The 22,300-nt window shown below is 40.1% G+C and overlaps 2 protein-coding genes across 6 annotated transcripts in view; both read left to right on the plus strand.

The window, feature by feature from the left end:
* The window catches only part of FNIP2 (folliculin interacting protein 2), a 137,669-nt gene that overhangs the window by 104,194 nt on the left and 11,175 nt on the right, over window positions 1-22,300 (plus strand). For all 5 annotated transcript variants that reach the window (XM_015139419.3, XM_015139421.3, XM_015139418.3 and 2 more), the window contains 2 exons: window positions 16,905-17,105; window positions 21,254-21,369. In XM_015139419.3, the coding sequence (XP_014994905.3) occupies window positions 16,905-17,105; window positions 21,254-21,369 (317 nt within the window). The remainder of the gene's footprint in view (window positions 1-16,904; window positions 17,106-21,253; window positions 21,370-22,300) is intronic.
* Window positions 1-22,300, plus strand: part of RAPGEF2 (Rap guanine nucleotide exchange factor 2) — a 486,440-nt gene that overhangs the window by 8,182 nt on the left and 455,958 nt on the right. The gene's annotated exons all lie outside the window — the stretch shown is intronic.

A 22,300-nucleotide genomic window follows, 5' to 3' on the forward strand; every position in this document is an offset into this window, starting at 1 on the left:
TTGTCTCTATAATATCATAATTATTTAATATCATAATTTATCTTTATAGTTATGAACACCACATAGTCATCATTTTACGAGTCCATGCATCAATGACCCCTGTAAGAATAATGCCCTCATTGTATAATGCTATCTAAGTTGTCCAAAATGATGTCTGATGCCTTGGCAATTCCACAGGCTGTATTTATGTGTGTTTAGTAACTGCCTATAACATTAAGGCACATTTTCTATCTGCATCTAATATTTATATTCACACATGCCAAACTGTGAGGTTTTTTTTTTTTTTCCTGCTCTGCTATCATTTGATTTCTAAGAACCTTGGTGTTGCTTATCGGACCTTCCTTCCATAAAGCCCAGTGAGCTGCTTCTGACAGAGGTATCAAGAGACTACAGGAGAACTAACGGGATTGTCCTCAGTGACATCAGTTTTACCAGCTGGGGACTTTGTTTGAATGCCTTGGATTTACTCACTGACCACTCTGGAAATGTAATCTATTGATTGATAACCCTTCTTGAACTTGTCTGTAAAACCATTCATGAAATATTTTGTGTTTCCATAGGCTGGCAAGTTCTAATTTTTGTGTATTAGATTTTCATGGTGACCATCTGGCTCTATAATTCTTATATTTGAAAAAACACAACCATGTTTACTCTGTCATTACTCTTCAAGCGTTTTCATATTTCATTTTCCCTTCCTTTTGGACGGAGTGTTTTCACACTGTAGCTTTTCTCATTTCTTTAAACTATGCAATCACCCTGAGAGATCGAAAGTTATTACGCATAATAACCTATATTGTGTCAAATTGTGGGTACATCCAAAGTGCAGCCACGCGTGGGTGTTAATAGGAAATTCCAAAGAGTTCATAAAAATATCTTCAGAAGTTTAATACATTCAGAATACATCCAATTAGCGTTAGTGGATTTCTAATTTCACTTGACACATTCATCATAATGAGTTTTGCTTTTGAAGTTGTGTTCTGTTTAAACTGCCTCTCAGACTGGCGCTCTGGTCTATGGCAGTATTTAAAAAAAAAAAAAAAAAAAAACAGACTTACTTTCAACATCCATTTACAAACATTTGTTGAAAAATATTTTAGAAGTATTTGTTTAAACATTATACTGAATTTACTGCTCCATAAAGCCCAGTGAATATTTAAATTCTTGAGTATGTTGCCAGAGAAAGAAGCAGAGATCCAAAAACAAGTGTATGACCAGAGTTAGAGCTGAAATAATAGCTTGTTGAAGAAGAGAAAATTGTAATAAATTGTTTTATCATAACTTGCTTTTTTGAGTTGGGCACAGTGGCTCACGCCTGTAATCCCAGCACTTTGAGAGGCCAAGGTGGGTAGATCACTTGCGCTCAGGAGTTCAAGATCAGCTTGGGCGACATAGCAAGACTTCATCTCAAAAATGAAATAGCATTTTAAAAAATAGGAAAAAAACCTATTTTTTGAACATTAATTTCAGTGTTCATGCTAGATTTCAGGAGGCTTTGGTACTCCTAATTCTTTTTAGAGAAGGATTTTTAACTGTTTAAAAGCAATTGATTCCGGTTATTGACCTCTTCTAGACCTGTGCACAATTTGGATTTTATAATCTGTCTTACATAAATTGAATGTGTTTGTTTGTTTGTTTTAGAGATGGGGTCTTCCTGTGTTGCCCAGGCTGGACTCGAACTGGGCTCATGTGATCCTGCCTCATTCTCCCAAGTAGCCAGGATTATAGGCACAGGCCACTGTACCTGGCTCTAAATGTACACTTTTATAACTACTAGTTTGGAGTTTTTCTCTCATTGAGAGATTGCTTTGTAAAGCTTCCAATATTAAGAATTTTTGTGTACTTTTCTTATCCTAGTCTCTCTTATGAAAGAAAGATATAGTAACTTTATTTCATTGATTTTCATTTTTATTGCTGACTTTCACATATCAAGATTCAGAAGTTCTTTAAATATTTAAACATGTATTCTTGTTTAGTCCATATACTACCTCTTTTCTGTCATTTGAACTCTCTGCCTCCTAACATATAGGTTATACAGCTGCCTTAAATTAGTGTAAAGTAATACAGTTTCAGTTTTTTTCTTGCCACATCTTGTGCATTCTTTCCTCTGTTTTCTTTTTGACTTTAAACGGAAAGAGAGCAGGCGTACGTGCCAGCAGCATTCTATGCCTGTGACTCCTGGGTAGCCTTTTGCCTCGCCTTTTTCCTCCTGTGTCTGGCCTGTGAATACTGCTGACGGGGGTACTGTTGGGGTTATTTTGGGGCAGTGTAAGGTGATGGAGGATCACTGACTTAGTGTCGATGGCTTGGGTTTGAGTCCTGGTATTACCACTCCTTTGTTGGTAATCTTAGGTAAGTAAACTGGCATTGCTAAGCCCCAGAAAAATGTATTTAGTGGAACAGATGAAATATGATTCAGTGGTTAGGAAGTTAACTTCTGAAGCCAGACAAACCTAAGTTTGAATCATGGTTCACCCCTTAGTGGCTTTGTGGCCTTGGGCAAGTTTCTTTAATTTTCTTATCTATACTGTGAACAGTACTTATGTCATAGGTTTGGTTTGAAGATTCTGTGAGATAATGCATATCAAGTGCTTAGCACATTGCCTGGCACATTGCTAAGTGCTCAATAAATGTGGGCCAGATGTGATAGCTCACCCCTGTAAAGCCAGAGCTTTGGGAGGCCAAGGTGGGAGGATCCTTTGAGATCAGTCTGGGCAATATAGCAAAATCCCATCTCTAGCAAAAAAAAAAAAAATAGGCATGGTGGCACATGCCTATAGTTCCAGCTACTCAGGAGACTGAGGCAGAAGGATTGCTTAAGCCAGATGTTCAATGCTGCAGTGAGCTATGATCATTGCCATTGCACTCCATCCTGGGCAACAGAATGAGACCTCATCTCAGTAAATAATAATAATATATGTGAAAGTGCTTTGTAAATTATACAGCAATATATCATGTTTTTAATATGGGAGAGCAGAATAACAACCATTATTTTAGTAAAAATGAAAATTACTGTCAGAGTTAAGAAAGCAATATATGGGCCGAGCACAGTGGCTCATGCCTGTAATCCTAGCACTTGAACGCTGAGGCGGGCTGATTGCCTGAGCTCAGGAGTTCCTGACCAGCCTGGGCAACATGGTGAAACCCCATCTCTACTAAAATACAAAAACAAAAAGTAGCTGGGCATGGCAGTATGCGCCTGTAGTCCCAGCTACTCGGGAGACTGAGCAGGAGAATTACTTGAACACAGGAGGCAGAGGTTGCAGTGAGCTGAGATCATGCCACTGCACTCCAGCCTGAGCAACAGAGTGAAGCTCTGTCTCAAAAAAAAAAAAAAAAAAGAGAGAGAGAGAGAGAAAAGAAAGCTATATGTGTACTTAAAGTTCTCTTAACTAGTCAGTGGCCTTGTCAATCCCAGGGGACTACTGTTAGGAATGACTGAACCGAACCTGTACACACATTCATTGAGTGCTGAAAACATTCACTTTTGCTTTGCCCAGGAGCAGAATGGACAGCTCGAACTCTGCAGGGCAGGGTCATCAAGACCAAAATGAACACTACATTTTGATGTTTTTTAAAAAATAACTATGCTCCAAGGCTTCAAGCATTTTACAGAATAATTTATAAGATGAAGTAACCATTGGATACATCAGCCTCTTCCATTTAATTTTAAGCATAGCAACAGATTGACTCCAGAAATATCATGCAGGAATCAGTAGCACAGATAAAGAGCTTTGCTAAAAGCCTGGCTGTGATATATATACGCTCATGAATACCTAATTAGTCCATGCAGTGCAATCAACCTGTAGGACTATAAAAGAACAGCAAGTCCCTTCAAATGGTAAATCATTACTTAAGTAACAACAGATAACATTAAATACCTCAGGTCAGCAACAACCTCAAAATCAATAGGATACAAAGAAAACATCTCTGTAGGACAAATCCACTATTTTGGAACATCTCTCGTTGTTTTCTTTTCCCCGTGTTTGCATAATAAACATGGCAGTACCTCTGGCCTCTGCCACTGTCTTCAGTAGCCACAGCCCTCACTGCAACACTACCTATGTCTGTTGGCCTATGGAGCACTTTTACAACGATATATTTTGACCCATAAATGGGTTTTGATTACCAGTTTTTTTAATGATATAGAACTAAGATCATCACACATTAGGCTTACTGATTAATGAAACCTTTGTATTTTGTGTGTGTGTATTTATACACACATGCACACATGTCACACTTGTATGCATATGGCTTGTCATACCAGGTTATGTCATACAAGCATGTATGCCAGGTCATGATGCTAAAATGTATTTCTTATCATGGATTGTGGTTAAACAAAAAAATGCTGATCTCTGGGTATCCCCAACTCCAGTCTGAAATCATTGTCATTCTCTCCCCTTCTCAATGTGACTAGTCTTTTTAAAGTTCCTTTTGATCTTCCCAAATGGCGTCCCTATGCCCACTTTACCCCCTTCCATCACCTTGTGCAGTGCTGCAAGAGGACTTTCTAAAGCATGAGACAATCATTTACTCTTTTGCTTGAATAGCTTCCTATTTTCTAAGAGACTAAACTCCTTAGCTGGAGTTGTCCCTTTTATGTCCTTCAGGTACACACACATACCCCTGTATCTCCTCTTATGCCCAGTCACACTGTTCGCCATTCTTTAAATAGTCCACCTTTCCTCACACCCCTCTGCCTATCAGATTATGCTTTCTTTGCCTAGGACACTATTGAACAAACTTTTTTACATTTTTGAAGACCCATTTCATACGTTGCCTCTTCTTCGAAATCATTCCAGGCCCCATATCCCTGTTCTGTTCCAGATGTCTTCCTCTCACTAGGGCTGCAGGTGCCTTGAAGCAGAAAGCAGGGACTTAATTTTCCTCATATCCCCAGCACCTTGCCTGGTGCCTGGCACATAGAAAGTGCTCACTAACGTTAGTTGACTGTTCCCCATAAAACTGGAGTTAGAGCCATGTGTATCTATTACTATAGTGGGGCCCTTTCTTCTGAAGTAAAGAGAAATGGGAGATGGCCTTTCTTTAAAGAAACTTAAAGGGGAAGAGTAAGATGTTTAGACATGCCTGCGGCTCTATGTGTTCACTGCCGTTACCTAAAGGAGAATAAAAGCTTATTATAGGTCTCTTGGGCTTCATGTCTCTTGCATCGTGTCAGAGTTAGACACATGTCTAATTTTGATGTTTTTCCCAAAATTCTTTTACTACCTACAAGATATTTGAACATCTGTGCCATTCTCTGCAAAAAAGCTACCAGCCCTCTCACATTTTATTTTGGAATTGCACATCTCATCACACAACTTGATTCTGATACCCTTTCTGACCTTGAGCACCTCTTCCCAACTTCTGACTGAATTTTACTTAGCAAGTGGCCAGCCTGACAGTCAGCCATTCCAGAGGTTATGTACGGTGTCTTCAAGGCCACGGGCTGAATTTGGGCTTGAGTCTGGTGAGCCCAGGCACAGATACACAGAAGATCAGACGTTTTCCCGGCAGCCCTCCAGACCATCTTGCCACACTTTGGACCCTTTCTTCTTTCCCTTTACCCCTAAGTCTTCATACTGTCTTCATGTATACCTATCAGGATCCCTCAGCAATGTCCCATGGTCCAAAATGATTATTTTCCTCTTCCTCTTGTTTACCTTATTATAACTCTTAAGCCTTTAGTGACTGACATTAAACCTGCTTCCAAGAGAAAAATTTCTGATAAGCAAATGCTTATAAAGTTATGATAAGGTCATATATGACTGTTACCCCTTCTGGTATTTTCATGTGTTAAAAATATGTCTGATGCACTAGAAATCTCCAGTGGTGGCATTTCAGGTGGTCAAGATAAGTCACTTGATGGGGCAGAGAAGCTGGAGATGCTTTTGGGTTAGAGTGGGGAGAATCACACCTTAGAGATTTATCTGTTGAAAAATACTTATCAGGTACGTTTTATGTGCTTGGCACTGTGTTTATAGCAGTAGTCAAAATGTGAGGTAGAATTAGCCGGGGTGTGGTGGCTGTGTGCCCATGGTCCCAGCTACTCAGGAGGCTGAGGTGGGAGAATGGTTTGAGCTCTGGAGGTCGAGGCTGCAGTAAGCTGTGATGGAGCCACTGCATTCCAGCCTGGGTGAAAGAGTGAGACCCTGTCTCCTCTCTCCCCACACATCGTCCCCCCAGCCCAAAAAAGAAACCAAAAAAAAAAAAAAATCTGAGGTGGGAGGATTCTAGCAACATGTACTTAACTGGTGTGGATGGCATGCCTCCCCTCTAAAACTATATAGTGATGGATAAAACATCACTATTCTCATTGCTGCCCCACTGTTATAATTCCTGTGCATGAAAAAAAAAAAAAAAGGAAATCCTTTTGTGCCAGAGATAAATGGAAATCTAAACCGAAGCAGTAAGCATGAGCTGGTCCTCCAGGATTTCAGTCTTGATACAGGTCCTAGGAATTGGGTGCTGAGGTTCTCAGATTCACCCAAGGATGAGAGATTGTGGTCTCGCATGCACATAAGGCTTGAGACCTGGAATCGAGCCCCTTACCTAAAGCCTGGAGCTTCAAAGAACTATTCTTCCATGAAAAGGAGACTAGAAATCACCAGACATAAGCAGTGAAGCAGCAAAGAAACAGGCTGGAAACAGGTTGGGGAAAATAAAGTCACCCATGAGAAATCAAAACCCCTGGTCTGTGCTATTTGTGGATTTCAGGTCCAGATTTATTCTACCCAAGTGATTTGCGAATCCCTACCCAAGAAATAAACATAAAACCAGGAGCATAGAAACCTTTAGGACTCTGGCAGAAGGAAGCACACTACTTTAGACACTTTCACAACCACAAGCTCATGAGACGCATATAGGAAAATGAAACATAGCTCCAGTAAGATAGGCCCACATTCAGAAATTACAAACATATGTGGGAAACCAGGAAATCATCATGAGCAGAGAGCAAGCGCATACAAGCAGGAGAATCAGCACTCCTCTAATCGGCAATAACTATTAAAGTAGCCATGTTTAAAATGTTTACGGTGATAAAAAGAAGGAATTGGAACCTTAAAGAGAGAATAAGGTGATAATCATCATTTAGATTCGTATAAGAACTAAAAACAACTTCTAAAATTGAAAAATGGTCCCTGAAATTAAAACTCCAAGAATAGATTAAAGAACAGAGCAGATTAAATACAGCTAAAGATCATTAGAATTTGAAATGGAGGCTACTTAAGAAATTATCTTTTTGAGCTCTGAGACAAAAAAACATGAAAAATATCAGAGAGCAAGTAAAAGATGTGGTGGCCAGAATGAAGAGACTTTGTAGCATATGCCAGAAAGAGAATAGAGAAAACGAGGGAAGGTAATATTCAGAGAAAGAATGGCCGCCATTTTTCAGGTTAAATAAGCACACTGACTCCCAAGTAGGGAGAATATTAACAAATTCACACTTACTTAAAGGTAAAGAAAACTCTTAGAAGTAGCCAGAGAGAAGAAGACATGGCATCTGTCCTCAGGGAGTTTGCAGTTTAACAGGAAATAGAAATAAATCGGCAGTGAAAATAGCATGGACAAGTGTGTGGCAGCAGGAGGCCAGAGTGCTGAGGACGTGCGCACAGGGCGGCTGTGGTGAGGACTCAGCTGGGGTCAGTAGCAGAGTGAGGATGAGAAGCAGGGAAGGTTGCAGGGGATAGTGTGGCTTTTTCAGGGAACTGAAGCCCCTTTTGCTGATGACCCCTTCAGCATATCTCAGAGCTGGCTTTGCCACCAACAGGAGGTCTGTCTGTCCCCTCTCTCAGTAACACTGCTGTCAGGAATGTCTACTCAACATGAGTTTAAAAAAAAAAAAAAAAAAAAGGTCGAACTGACTTTATATATTGGAGAAGATGGTTTAAGAAGAATGAATGATAACCAGGTTTCTTTTCTCTGGATGGATTTAAGACTGAAGGGGGTTTTTGGTTTGTTTTTATTTTCTAAAATACTGGTCTACAATTCACACACCTCTGCAGTCCTTTTAGTGGCTCTCAGCCATCCAAGTACAGTTTAATAAATGTATAAAACTTACCAGAATTATATAAAATGATGAACAAATGGGAATTCAAATGAAGCCAAAGAATCATGTGTTTTATTATCCAGAAAATCTCAGAGAAAAACAGAGGGAAGTGCTTCCAATTACCTGAATCGTAAGTTGCCTCTTCCCTTTGTGTGTGAGGCTTTGCAGTGGCTTATCCCTGATAGTTAAACCTGCACTGTTATAACTATTGTGCAGATTTTAGAGCTGGTTATGAACACAGAAGTCTCCACACTCCTGCTGTCTGTAATACACATGAGGGCTGAGACTTCTTTGAAGATTGATAAAGGGTCCGTGTCAAGCAGCATAAAGATGGGGAACTTTTGTAGCAAAGTGTATGATAGAAGTAGCTGTGTTTTCTTCTAATGACAATAAATTCAGACCATCATTGGCACTTCTTGCACTCTTGTCTTCTAAGGGATTTCTACCCTGATGTGGTCCTTGGATTTTATAGTAGAGGGCTTAGAAGACTCATTGGACTAAAAGTTGGAAACACTTGTGAGTTCCTAGACTTTATTTCTTATGTGCCAAGATGCTTAATAAGCTCTTATTTATTTATTTATTTATTTATTTTTGTCCTGAGTGTTCCTATCTGTAGAGCAGTACTGCATTCCTGGCCCCCTCCAGGAGAAATGGCATGATGAGTTAATAAGTAGTTATGGGAAGCATATATGGAAGAACGGCATTTCCTCACTCTTCATTGGGTTAAAAATAGATAATCACATGAAATACTACTCATTTAAATGTGGTACATAGAAAAGAAATATATTAATGATTGTGCATTGGACGTGTAATATGCCAGAAAAAAAAGAAATGCGCAGATGACTTAATAGAAACTGGGTTCCATCCAAAAATAAACTGTTCACCACAGCCAGAATGTATTAGATGTTTTGCACATGCCCAGCACTGTGCTATGTTCCTTTCAAAGGCTACAGAAGAAAATGAAATGTGATTTATCTCGAGTTGCTTATAAAATCACTGAATAGACAAACATATGAAATCAGGAACAAGTTAAGACAGTGTGTGATGAAGTGCCAAAATGAATGGTGTGGACAGCAAGTGTTCTCAGAGGTCAAAGGAAGAGCAGTGCCGTGTGTGTGGGAAGGTTTCCAGGGCAAGGGATGGACCCACGCCAGGTCCTTGAAGGACTGTAGACTTGAGACGGGGTGGCAGGGAAGGCATTCTGGGCACAACCTGAGGTAAGAGCAGGAATCTTTTAGGCCTGGAGAGGGAGGCTGTATTAGTCCCATTTTCACACAACTATAAAGTACTGCCCAAGACTGGGTAATTTATAAAGGAAAGAGGTTTAATTGACTCACAGTTCTGCATGTCTGGGGAGGCCTCAGGAAACTTACAATCATGGTGGAAAGTGAAGGAAAAGCAAGTACCTTCTTCACAAGGCGACAGGAGAGAGTGTGAGCATATGTGAGGAAGTACCACACTTTAAAACTATCAGCTCTTGGCCAGCTGCAGAGGCTCATACCTGTAATCCCAGCACTTTGGGAGGCCAAGGCAGGCGGATCACTTGAGGCCGGGAGTTTGCAACCAGCCTGGCCAACATGGCGAAACCCCACCTCTACTAAAAAAAATAATAATACAAAAATTAGCTGGGCATGGTGGTGGGCACCTGTAGTCCCAGCTACTCGGGAGGCTGAGGCATGAGAATCACTTGAGCCTGGTAAGCAGAGGTTGCAGTGAGCCGAGATCGTGCCACTGCACTCCAGCCTGGGCAACAGAGTAAGACTCTGTCTCAAAAAAAAAAAAAAAAAAAAAAAAAATCAGCTCTCGTGAGAACTCACTATCACGAGAACAGCATGGGGGAAATCGCCCCCGTGATCCAATCTCCTCCCACCTGTCCCCTTCTTTGACATGTGGGGATTATAATTTGAAATGAGATTTGGGTGGGGACATAGAGCCAAACCATATCAGGGGTCTTATTGGGAACTGAATATGTACAGGTTGGGTGGGCCCAGGCTGTGAAGAGCTGTAAGGGTGAAGAACAGTTTTAACTTAACGGTTTGGGTTATATGTGCTAGCGTAGATTTTAGAGTTGGTGAGGGAAATGATAATGTGGTATTTGAGAAGTTTGAGGTTTTAGGTAAAGTACATAAACTAGGGCAGTGTTGTCCACAGCTGCACTATTTGTGAGCTCTTGAGTCTGAGGTTTCAGGGTACATGGTCGATACAGAGAGAGGGTGGTTCAGGAGAGCAGGATGGACATTTGAGCACCTAATGTGTTAGGTTCTATGCTACATGTTTCAACACATTTTTCTCACAGAAAACTTGTGCTTTAAATGGCATTTAAGCCTCACAGAAGCTCTGAACTAAGTACTGTCCCATTTTACAGACATAGCAACTGAAGCCCAGATTGAGTTGCTGAGGTTCCACAGCTGGTAAGTGACGGTGGTTGTATTCAAGCCCAATCTGACTTCAGAGCCCTTGCTGTCATCTTCTCATTGCCCTTTGTTGAATTATCAGAACCACAGCTCTTGGGATTCTCTAAACCTTGTAGACATTTCTTGTTCATGGAAGTTTAAGTTAAGCAGAAGTCATGTGTATATGAATCAAGGCAGCATATTTTGTGTGTGCAGCAATCTGAGCCAAAACCTTGAAATTGAAATGTCCTAGGCATTTAACACTGCCAGGAAACGGACCCATCCTTAGAGGCTACAGTTTAACCAGGCTTACCCTGTTGATTCAACAAGCTGTAAAAGCAAAGAAAACTCAATAATCCTCTAAAGATCTATAAAACAAGGCATTTCATTTGTTAGTCTATCTCGAGAAATCTTCACAGGAAAGTAGTTTGGGTAAATGAGATATTGACAAGGTAGAAAGAATAAATGATTGTTTCTAACTTCTCATATGAATGCAGCAAGGGGAAAATGATAGTGGCATATGGCCTCTACCTCCGTTCTCTCTGGAGACTGGCCATCCACCCTAACAATCATCTCAGTTCCTTACTCGTCTCCAGTGTTCTTCTATCTGCAAGTTCCTGTCAGAAGTTTCTGTGGGAGGCATGTAACCTGCTGGCAGTGGTCTGGCGAGGGTGGCAGGAAGGTGCTGGGCTGGCAGCTCTGCATTGATACCCTGGCTGCCGTTGGACTCTCAGTGTGGTGTGGGCACTCAGGAGGGTGGCGATAGGGCAGTACTTTTCTCAGATGATGGAGGAAGTACAAACATATCACAGATGCATTCTGATAGGAGAATTTGACAAATTCTTTGGACAGGAAACTTATTTCGAAATTGATTCTCCTTAGCTTGAGAGAGAAGAGGGTAATTGATGTATGTCAGCATCCATAAGGTTTGTAAAGTTTCTCAAACAGGCATCTTAAATGGAATGACTATTTAATATTAGTATTTCTCTCAGATTTTCATTTGGAACTCTGAAATGAGGACCTGATTAATCTGAGACTACAATGGTTTGCAGGAGAACTTTTTAAAAAGGTAACTATACAATGTAGGCTTTTGGGTTTGTTTTTTCTAGAGAAATTTAGTCAAGGTAACACAACCCTTTGGTGAAAAGGATTTTAGCATTAAGAAGAGAAATTTTGCCAAATAATCTTACTAAACCGACAGGTATCCATATCATATCTCCCTTTTCCTTAAGGTGTATGGGAGGCCATAGTGAGGCTCACCATGGTTCAGTTGTCAGCGCTGGGGTACAGGCACGCCCCACCTTCCTATTCCTTTTCTTTAGCTCCCATGCCCAAGCTCCAGGTCCTAAGAAGAGCAGATAGTGGATTAGGCTTTTCATAGGTGTTTAAAGCAGCCAATCTTAGGTTTGCATTTTTTAGAGTACTTAATTTCTTAAAAGTACTGCTACATGTTTGTTACTGCAAATAAGTGTATGTATGAAACCTGCTGTGCACGTGAACTTGATAAAATTGTGAACTTAAAAAACTTACTTGACAGATTTCACTATTTACTAACTTCTACTATTAAGGTATGGATAGTAAGAAATAGTATTATGGCCAGATGTGGTGGCTCACGCCTGTAATCCCAGCACTTACGGAGGCCGAGGCGGGTGGATCACGAGGTCAGGAGATTGAGACCATCCTGGCTAACACGGTGAAACCCCGTCTCTACTAAAAATACAAAAAATTAACCAGGTGTGATGGCGGGCGCCTGTAGTCCCAGCTACTCGAGAGGCTGAGGCAGGAGAATGGCGTGAACCCGGGAGGCGGAGCCTGCAGTGAGCCAGGATGGCGCCACTGCACTCCAGCCTGGGCGACAGAGCGAGACTCCGTCTCAAAAAAAAAAAAAAAAAAAAAAAAAGCAGCAGTATACATATAATTCAGTGTTTGTTTATTGTGGTTCTATAGATGCCTAAAAAGTAGTCTTCCCAGCCGGGCGCAGTGGTTCACGCCTGTAATCCCAGCACTTTGGGAGGCTGAGGTGGGTGGATCACTTGAGGTCAGGAGTTCAAGACCAGCCTGGCCAACATGGTAAAACCCCATCTCTACTAAAAATACAAAAAATTAGCTGGGTGTGGTGGTGGGCATCTGTAATCCCAACTACCCGGGAGGCTGAGGCAGGAGAATTGCTTGAGCCTGGGAGACAGAGGTTGTAGTGAGCCGAGAATGCACTACTCTACTCCAGCCTGGGCAACAAGGCGAGACTCTGTCTCAAAAAAAAAAAAAAAAAAAGTCTACCCCAAGAGGAATGTTACATTGAATTCCAGAGCATAAGGTGTGTACAGGTATGTATTTCGGTGACAAATCCAAACATAGTTTTCTTGATCTTAGAGTTCTTTAAATTCTGAAAACTTAGAGATTGACTGATAAGCCTGATCATAATATGTTTACACTGCCCACCCTCTAATAGGGTTGAGTTTCCTTTGGAAAGATGATTAGAAATCTCAAGTCACCAGAACTTCAGCTTCAACTCTCTGACCCTATGCAAGTTCAGGCATGATCAGGAATGGCCAGCAGTGGCCCTGATACTCCTTGAGTTGTAACTAAAACTAGTTGATATTTTTATCTCTTTCCAGCATACTTTTTTTTTTCTTGAATTTTTAGACTTCCCTCTTGTTTGTTCTTCCATTAAAAGGTGTTTATTCTTTAGTAAATAAGTAGCTACTAAGTGATATAGTTAGATGCAGGCAATTGGATTGATTCAGGGAACTGTGTGTTATGTATTTGGTAGCCTGAGAATATGTAATTCCTGGGTATTTTTTTAGGATACTCTTTTGAAAAGGTTCCACTGGTTCTTTTCTGTTCCTGGGGCCTGCATGCATAAAAGTCAGCCATCCATGCTGTAAGGAACACGAGATGCTCATCGCCTCTTGTCATTTGCTTGTGCTTAATCTGTTTCATTTTCATGCAGCAAGTAACATTTTTCAAATGCCAGCTCCTGTGCTAGAGGCTAAGGATGCAAAGAGAAGATTCAGCCCCACCTTCAAGGAATGGACTCTCGCAAATTCCTGTCAGTTTGTCTCAATCTTTGGACTCATTGTTCTTTAGTCTTTACTCAGGTCTCTACCTCAGATTCTGCCTCTTTGCTCCAGTGATTTAAAAATGACTTGTGAGCCTATAATCCCAGCATTTTCAGAGGTCGAGGCAGGCAGATCACTTGAGGCCAGGAGTTAGAGACCAGCCTGGCCAACACAGCAAAACCCTGTCTCTACTAAATATACAAAGATAACTGGGTGTGGTGGTACACACCTGTATTCCAGCTACCCAGGAGCCAGCTGTTGCAGTGAGCCGAGATTGCACCACTTCACTCTAGCCTGGGCGACAGAACAAGACTGTCTCAAAAAAAAAAAAAAAGAAAGAAAGAAAGAAAGAAGAAACTTTAGAGGCCAAATGTAGTGGCTCACACCTATAATCCCAGTTCTTTGGGAGGCAGAGGTGGGAGGAGCACTTGAGGCCAGGAGTTTGAGACCAGCCTGGGCAACATAGCAAGACCCCATCTCTAAGAAAAAAAATGTTTTTAATTAGCCAGGTGTGGTGGCACACGTCTGTAGTCCAACTACTTGCCATGCGGAGGCAGGAGGATCACTTGAGCTCGGGTGCTTGAGGCTACTATGAACTGTGATCGGACTTTTGCACTCCAGTCTGGGCAAAAGCAAGACCCTGTCTCTAAAAAGTAAATCAATAAAAAGACTTGTACTCATTTTTCATGTTAGTATTTTTTAGTTTTACATTTCTCTTGCCTGCTTACTTTTAAAATAATTGAACTAACCTCTCTGTCCTTTTTCGTTATTGCATGTAAATCTACAGCCTTCTGATACAACCTAGGCTTGCAGAATCTTCCATCCATCACCTTCCTAGTACACCTCTTGGCCCTTATTCCAGCAATTAGTTGCTTAAAACAAAGCCCTTTGTGTTGGTAGTGGTACTATATAACTTAGTCTATGCACTGTTGGACAAGGGGATTGACACACTCTTCCCTTCCCTACCACTGCAATGGGAAGATCATTTAGAAGACTAAGTTCGATTTGAACCTAGGGCCCAAATTACCTACTGCAAATCAATCCTCCGCCTCCCCCTGCCCCTCGCAAAAGCTAGAATTTACTGTGAAAGGTGACAGGCATACGTTCAATGCATTGTCTCTATGTTGACATATGGTCAGTATGAGGAAAAGGTCCCTAATATAGATCTGTCCCGTGGCATGACCAGCATGTTGTGGATTTCTGACAAATGCAAAGCAGTGAAGGAGCTTGAGTTCAAAATACAAATATTTTCAGTGTTCAAATTTCCTGGTTTTATTTTTTCCATAAGGACCAGACTCATTGATGGCAAGTCATCATCATCTTGCTGTAAATTTATAACACACTGATGAACAAGACCTTGGAGGAACTTGTAAAAGGAAGTCACTGAGGCCTTGTATCTTTAGGTGTCCGTTTTGGAGAATGTATATATGCATGTGTAAGAAGCGTAGGGGTGAAAGGGTCATGAAAACCTTTGGTTGAAAAAGGTGATGGGGTCGTTATGTGTGTAAGAAAATCTTTGTACTTTTCAGTTAACAATTCTACAAAATGAGAGCTGTCTTGGGAAACTGGGCTTTATGAATTCAAAAGTATATCAAATTCTTTATCTCTCATTTTTAAAATTGTTTGAACAGACACTTAAATAAATGTTGAACATCGGACTTTGCCTGATTGCTCTTCCTTTCTATGGGAAAAATATAAACCCTGATAGTAGGGTTTATATCTTTTTAAACCCTTATACTTTTATAAACCCTGATAATAGGGGAAAAGATAAACCCTATTACCAGGGTTTTTCCTACTATTTTTCCTACTATTCCCCTTAGATAATAGTAGGAAAAAATGTTGGTCCCCACAAAGTTTTCATTCATCTCACCTCTCTGTTCCCCGTTTGTGAGAAGGAATACGAAGCTGCACAGGCTCCCCTTTTAGTAGCAGAGTCCAAAACTAGGGAGTCAGATCACGTGTTAAAATTACAGTATTGCACCGTGCATCTTTGATTTGTATTTGCAGCCTTCCCACTACTTGGATTAAGTCGTAAAAATCACAGGTAACCATCATCCAGTGGCAAAGTTGTGTATCTCTTTGTGTTCTTTGTTGCAATTAGCAACTCTTGTTAACTTAACCAGGAGAGACCTTAGTGGAAGAATATTAGGAATATATAGAATTGATGAGAAGACAAAAGAATTAGGGTTGAAGTAAGCAACAAGGCAATTCTGGAGTTCCAGGAACCATGGACTACTTGAAGGTGTTTGTACTAAGTCCCACCAGGCCTTCTACTAATTGCTCTCTGGGCAGGAATATGGTAGTTAGCCAACCTTTTTTGGTCTTCTGTGCCAGTACTTACAAGGAATTCCCAGGGAAGGAGCATCCAGCTGGCATAGCTTGGGCCATACAAACATACCTTAATAGAGGAAGGGTGAACCCAATTGCAATCTCACCAGGCCTTGTATACAGAAAGACCATTCTTCAAAGGCAAATTCAGATGGATTTACTGGAGGAAGTTATTTAAGCAGCAAAAAGAATCAAGCAGTCACCCCAGGATAGTAGAAGGGATTAAGGACAGAAGCAGCCAGTACTAATTTTCCTTGGTAAATGAGGGTTAGAAAAATGTGCATATGTACACTGGCTTTGAGGCAGGTCTCTCTGTTTCTGGCTCGCTCTATCCTCCCACTGCCCCACCCATCCCTCTCAAGCAGTTACACTTTGATTTGTTTTGAGAAATTAGGTTTTTAAAAAAGTCCTCGTGACTGCTTCAATGTTTACCCTATTTACCCTATGGCACAATTTACCAGTTGTTAAATCTGCTCTATCCATAACTGCCCAGCTGTCAAGAATTTTACATTTAAATATATTTATCAGTAGTGAAACTTTGACCTTTTGGACTCACCTAGATAAATTAATTCATCCCTTTGTCTGATTTTAGTTGGTTGTTGGAGATAATTTGTGTATATAGCATACACAGTTACCCAACTTTGCTTCATGATTAAAGCTGTAACTTTAATAGTTATCCTGCCTAACTTTGTTATTAGAGAAATGATGATGGAATATCCTGCATCTTATGTACACTTTCCCTATTTTCAAAAGAGAGTGCAGCCTTTCAAAAAGAAATGAATTTTAATATCCTGGACTGTAGTAAGGGTGCATATCTTTTTGCTTTCTATGAATGTTGAACAAGCTATAGCAAACCTCCTAGGTGTAAGGAAAAAAATGATTAAATGCAGTTTTATCAAATTAATTTAAAATAATGATTTAGTGAGACTCCTATTTGAGTCCCTGTAAAGCTCTAAATTTCTGTAGCTCCTACCTTCAACTTCTAAACCATTAGTGTAACGCTAAACAAAACCACTGCGGACATTCTGAGCGTTACTTGGAGGTATGGTGGGAAGTTGACCTACTGTGTTTCTCTTTCAGCATCCAGTCCTGGATGAGCCAATAGCTGAAGCTGTCTGTATTATCGCAGACACGGATAAATGGAGTGTGCAGGTAGCTACAAGTCAGAGGAAAGTGACGGACAACATGAAACTAGGCCAGGATGTCCTAGTCTCTAGTCAGGTGTCCAGTTTGCTTCAGTCCATTTTACAGCTCTACAAGCTTCACCTCCCTGCTGATTTTGTAAGTACTGGTTCTTATATCACCAAAGAAACCTAGTTTTAAAATACTTTTAATGACATTTTGATTATAAAATCACAAATTCAAAAGTACTGTTTTAATATAATTGAAGGTTAGCATAACTCAAACTAGAACATGCAACATAAAACCAGCAACAGAATATATTTCAGTAATAACAGCTCTTCTGTGAAACGAATAACGAGGAGCAACACTGGAATTTTTTGGAACAAGGTATATGGTGCAGTAAATAAGGAATGGGTGGAGAGATCAGAAAAGGAAACTGTAAGTCAACTCATGAGTTCTCCTTTTATTAGATTGATATTATAATAAGTAGGCCAGTTTCTGAAGGGATTGTAGTTCCTTTTGTTAAGCAGACATTTTCACAGAGGTTTTAAGGATAAAATAGAATATCGTTTGTGTAAACATTTCCAACTTTGAAGTACTAAAACACATGTAAGATTATATCAATTGTTGCTTTTTTTTTTTTAAGACAAGGTCTCACTCTATCATCCAGGCTTGAGTAGTGCAGTGGCGTGATCTCTGCTCACTGCAACCTGCGCCTCCTGTGCTCAAGTGATCCTCCCACCTCAGCCTCCTGAGTAGTTGGGACTAGAGGCATGTGCCACCACGCCAGCTAATTTTTGTTATTTTTTGTAGAGATGGGTTTCGCCATGTTGCTCAGGCTGGTCTCGAATTCCTGGGCTCAAGCAATCCACCTGCCTCTGCCTTCCAAAGTGCTGGGATTATAGGTGTGAGCCACCTCGCCCGGCCTAATTGTTTCTTTCCAAATAGGATTTTAAAATCACTTGTGTAACAATACTTTAAACACAAACAACAAACAGCCTATACACTCTTAGAAAAGTATCAGTAGCTCTCCGCTAGCCACTGGAATTAACATGCACAACAAAATCTTCTCAGTATCTGCCTATGTGCAGAGAAATTGAAAGAAAATACATTTAGAGAGGGAGGGGGAAAGGTTTCAAAAGAAGAAAAGCTTTTCCAGTGATGATGAACACTTAAAAAGAGAGAGAGAGAAGCTTAAGGGCATATGGCATATAGCTGGGTAGAGCCCGGATGGGCTGACCTCAGAGACAGGTGTGTGAGGACAGAGTCTGCTCTCTCTGCTGTTCCCTACTGTCTGCACAGCGCTGTACTCTGCAGCACAGCCCCTAAACCGAAACATCTGTTGTCTGCCTCCTGGCCTCCAAAACTGATGCAAACCTGTTTACCCAACAAAGCAGGACATTTTTAAATATTAATTACCTACACTAATTGCTAATGCAATGGTCATTGTCCTGAGTTTTTATGACCAAATCTATACTTGTACCCATTCCTCAAAAAGAGTCAAGACTTTTATGGCTTTGAAGAAGGTGCTCTGAAATACCATCCGGTTGTTATCAAAGTCGTGACAGTGTGGCAAAGCAGGAAGACCACTGAGCGTAGCTGGGTTATGGTCTAGGCTTTGCCGTTGGTTAGTTGTGTAACAATGGACAATTCTGAGTCTCTCCGAACGTCAGCTTTCTTATTTGTAAAAGGAAGATAGTACCTGTTCAACAAGGGTACTGTGAGAATCTTCTGAAAATTAGGGATGTAACTGCGTTTTACTGCCAAAGCACCATGCCAATATTACAAGATGCTTTAAAAGCCATATATGTTAGTTTTAGAGTCCAATAGCCTGGGGTCAAATCCAAGTTCTGCTACTTCATAACCATGTAACCTTTCAAAGCCTTAATTTCCTTATCTGCAAAGCTGGGGAAATAATAGAAGCTATCTCATATGGTTATGAAATTATATTAGAGAATGAATGTAAAGCACTTGGAATAGTGTTAGATGTTATAAGCACTCAGTAAACAGTTACTATTAGATGATAGTCAATAACAATTAGTTTCATGAAACAATGGTTGCAAAGACTGACAACAACTTTTTTCCAAACTCTTTATTTGGGCTTTAAGCTGAAGCGTACTCTTGCAAGACATCTGTCCTGGGGCAATATGAGAAGCACTTACGGATTATTATGATCTTATTTTTTGTTCTACAGTAGTAGGCAGTTTCTCCTTCTAAAAGCAGGTTGAGTTATGCTGATTTAGAGGCTAATGTTTCCTTTTCTGTAAGAGAAGGAATGTATGTTAGACTTCATAGTTTACTTCATAAGTATTTGCCAAACTTTTATATTTCATTCTATAATACATACGTCTTGTCATAGTTGATATCTTGGTTATCAAAGCAATAAATCGTTATAGTTAATTCTTTTTACTTCATTTGGACAGAAGTATGTTCAAGCACTTACTAGTATGAATGACTTATTTAACCTGACAAAACCAAGATCAAAGAAAATTTTATGTGCAGTTTAAAATTCTCCTTTAAAAAATCACTTGAATGAAACCTGTGATGAAACAGCTTTTAGAACCTTCAATATAAAAAGAGAAAGTAGCTATTTGAAATTTCAGAAGTTAAAAACTGGAGAAATCCATGTCAGGAATAAAATCCCAGAAAGAGGATTTAAAAAAAAAAAAAAAAAAAAAAAAGCCCCCAGCATGGTTCAATTGAATAATCAAGTCTTTTAAAAAATGGTTGGTTTTTGTTTTTTTTTTTTTGAGACAGAATCTCATTTTGTTACCTGAGTTATAATGCAGTAGTATGATCTTGGCTCACTGCAGCCTTGACCTCCTGGGCTTAAGCAATCCTCCCACCTCAGCCTCCCGAGTAACTAGAACTACAGGTGTGTGCCACTATGCCCAGGTAATTTTTTAATTTTTGTAGAGACAGGGGCTCCATATGTTGCCTAGGCTGGTCTTGAACTCCTGGGCTCAAGTGATCCTCCTTCCTCAGCCTCCCAAAGTGCTGGGATTACATGCGTGAGCCACTGTGCCTGGCTAAAAGTTGTCTAAATGCTTTGATTTCACATCTAGTATATATTTCATATAGACCACAGTTTTTATTTCCACATTGCATCATACAGTTTTCATATAGACTGTGAACACTGTAATTACTTTTTCCAAACAGAAAGGATTCAATGTAATATGAATATTGTTTTTAATATTTTGTGACTCTTATTAAAAATTTTCTGTTTCACTCCATAAGGAACTTAAAGCTAATAAGAGATCCTTTTACCACTTTGTTTACTTGGAGGAGCATTTCCATGAGAATTGGTGAAATCCTCCTTGCTTTATTACTCTTAGTCACTTAGCAGTTGTTTCACCCACCTGACACAATGCATTTAAGATTTTAAACCAACAAAAAACTGAAAAGATTGCATCTCTGATAGATATTTTTTCCATGTCACTGATCAGTCCAGATGGTCAAGATCAACATTTTCAAATGCATCTGTTAATCTTTTTACCTTGAAAATAACAGGCCTAATGGTCTGGAAGAAAATTATGTATGATGGAATTACCCTTGCCAAAGCCATCAGGTGTCTTACTGAAGATGCTCGGGTAGCTCTGCCTGCCAAATGCAAAAGCATTTGCCTCTGGTGAAAGACACAGATGGTTGCTGTTCTCTAAAAAATGAAGCTGAACACAATTCCAAGGGTAAAGATGTCCTGAAAATAATTGCCTTTTCTTTATTGTTATTAAAGACCTAGTTAAAATATTCTTGAAAGCAAAAGAAAAAAAAAGTTGTGGGGGAGGTTCAGAATGACCTGTTCCAGTTGGTCTCCTCTGGAAATGTACTGGACCAGAGTAATCTGAGATACTGGGGGAAAAAACAACAAAAACCATACTGTTTACTAAATTATTCACAACAAAAATGCAAATTGCTATGTGGTTACGTGTAAATTCACATTCTCAAGATTGTTTAGCTATAAAGATTATATCAAGGAGTTCTTAATGTGGAAAAGGATTATTATAAAGTTTTTAAAGGCAAGAAACATACTTTTGGAATGATTTCAACTCTGAAAAAATACTTGTTTAGAAAGACTAGAATAATACATATGTAAATCTTAATAGTTAGCAAAAGTAAACTTTGTTTTACAAGAACCTATTATACCTGGTAGTGGTAGGGTTTGAGATGGCTTGTGATTTTTTAACTGTATTTGAAACAGATGAGATTAAAGCTGTGTAGTTAGAAATGAATTAAGAAAATTCTGACTTTTAAAATATTGGCAGAGATTTGACTTCTAGCCCTCATTGTGAATGTTCTTGGCTTTGCAGTGCATCATGCATCTTGAAGATAGACTACAGGAGATGTACCTTAAAAGCAAAATGCTGTCTGAATATCTCCGGGGACACACACGAGTCCATGTGAAAGAATTAGGTGTCGTACTGGGGTGAGTTCTGGGAAGTGCCACCACTTCTCCCTTTGATGGGTATCCCTAGCATTGTACCCACTGACATGTTTAGCCTGTGCCACCCTAAACCTGAGGCTCTGGTAACCCATCAAAGTATGTGGAGTCCATCAGATACGTGCCTCTGCAACTCCCCAATGAACAACAGCATGTGCCTTTATCTGATACTGGGTTTCACACCCGCAGAGAATCGCAGGACTTTAGGCTGGTCATGCTTTGTTACGCCTCTCCGTTAATCCCACACTGCCCGTTTCTAGTAACTGAGTAAGATGCTGAAGTCACAAGCTGTGGGACATGCCGCAGCAGCTTGTGTTTACATTTCACTTCCTGGAGGAGGAGTAGGTGGGCACATTCCACCTCGTGGCAGGAAAGGCCCTTCTAGGCTGGAGGAGCCTGCCTGCGTGTCTGTGGGGGGACAGTGCTTTCCTTCCCTTATTATAAGCCCACCAAAGAGGAGACTTGTATGTTACTAAAAATGCCTATCATCCTCCAGAGGGTATTTGCCATGATTTCTCTAGGGGAAGTAATTCTGACTTTTGTTTTACTGTCTGCTTGATATTTCAAAAGAGAACAGAAAGACATTGTACATTTGGGGAATTGCCCCCCTTATCCATGATGATGATTCCTCTTACTTGGGAGAAGAAAATATTGTTTATAATGTCGACGTTTAAATTCTCAAAGCCTCCTAAGAGACTGGGGCCTTCATATTTTCTTTAGATTTCTCATATTTCACACCCAGAATGTGATGCCTGTGTTGTTTGGCTCTTGGCATTTCCTGTGATAGATTATTCTTACATACTTTATTTACAAAGTATTTCCCCCTTATGAGGTGTTTGCTTTTGCAGTTAACTTGCAACATGTCCCTTTGTCATTTATTTTTTTGCATTTGTTTATATCTCTCTACCAGCCTCAT

This window comes from Macaca mulatta, chromosome 5 (genome assembly GCF_049350105.2).
Source record: "Macaca mulatta isolate MMU2019108-1 chromosome 5, T2T-MMU8v2.0, whole genome shotgun sequence".
Classification (NCBI taxonomy): domain Eukaryota; kingdom Metazoa; phylum Chordata; class Mammalia; order Primates; family Cercopithecidae; genus Macaca; species Macaca mulatta.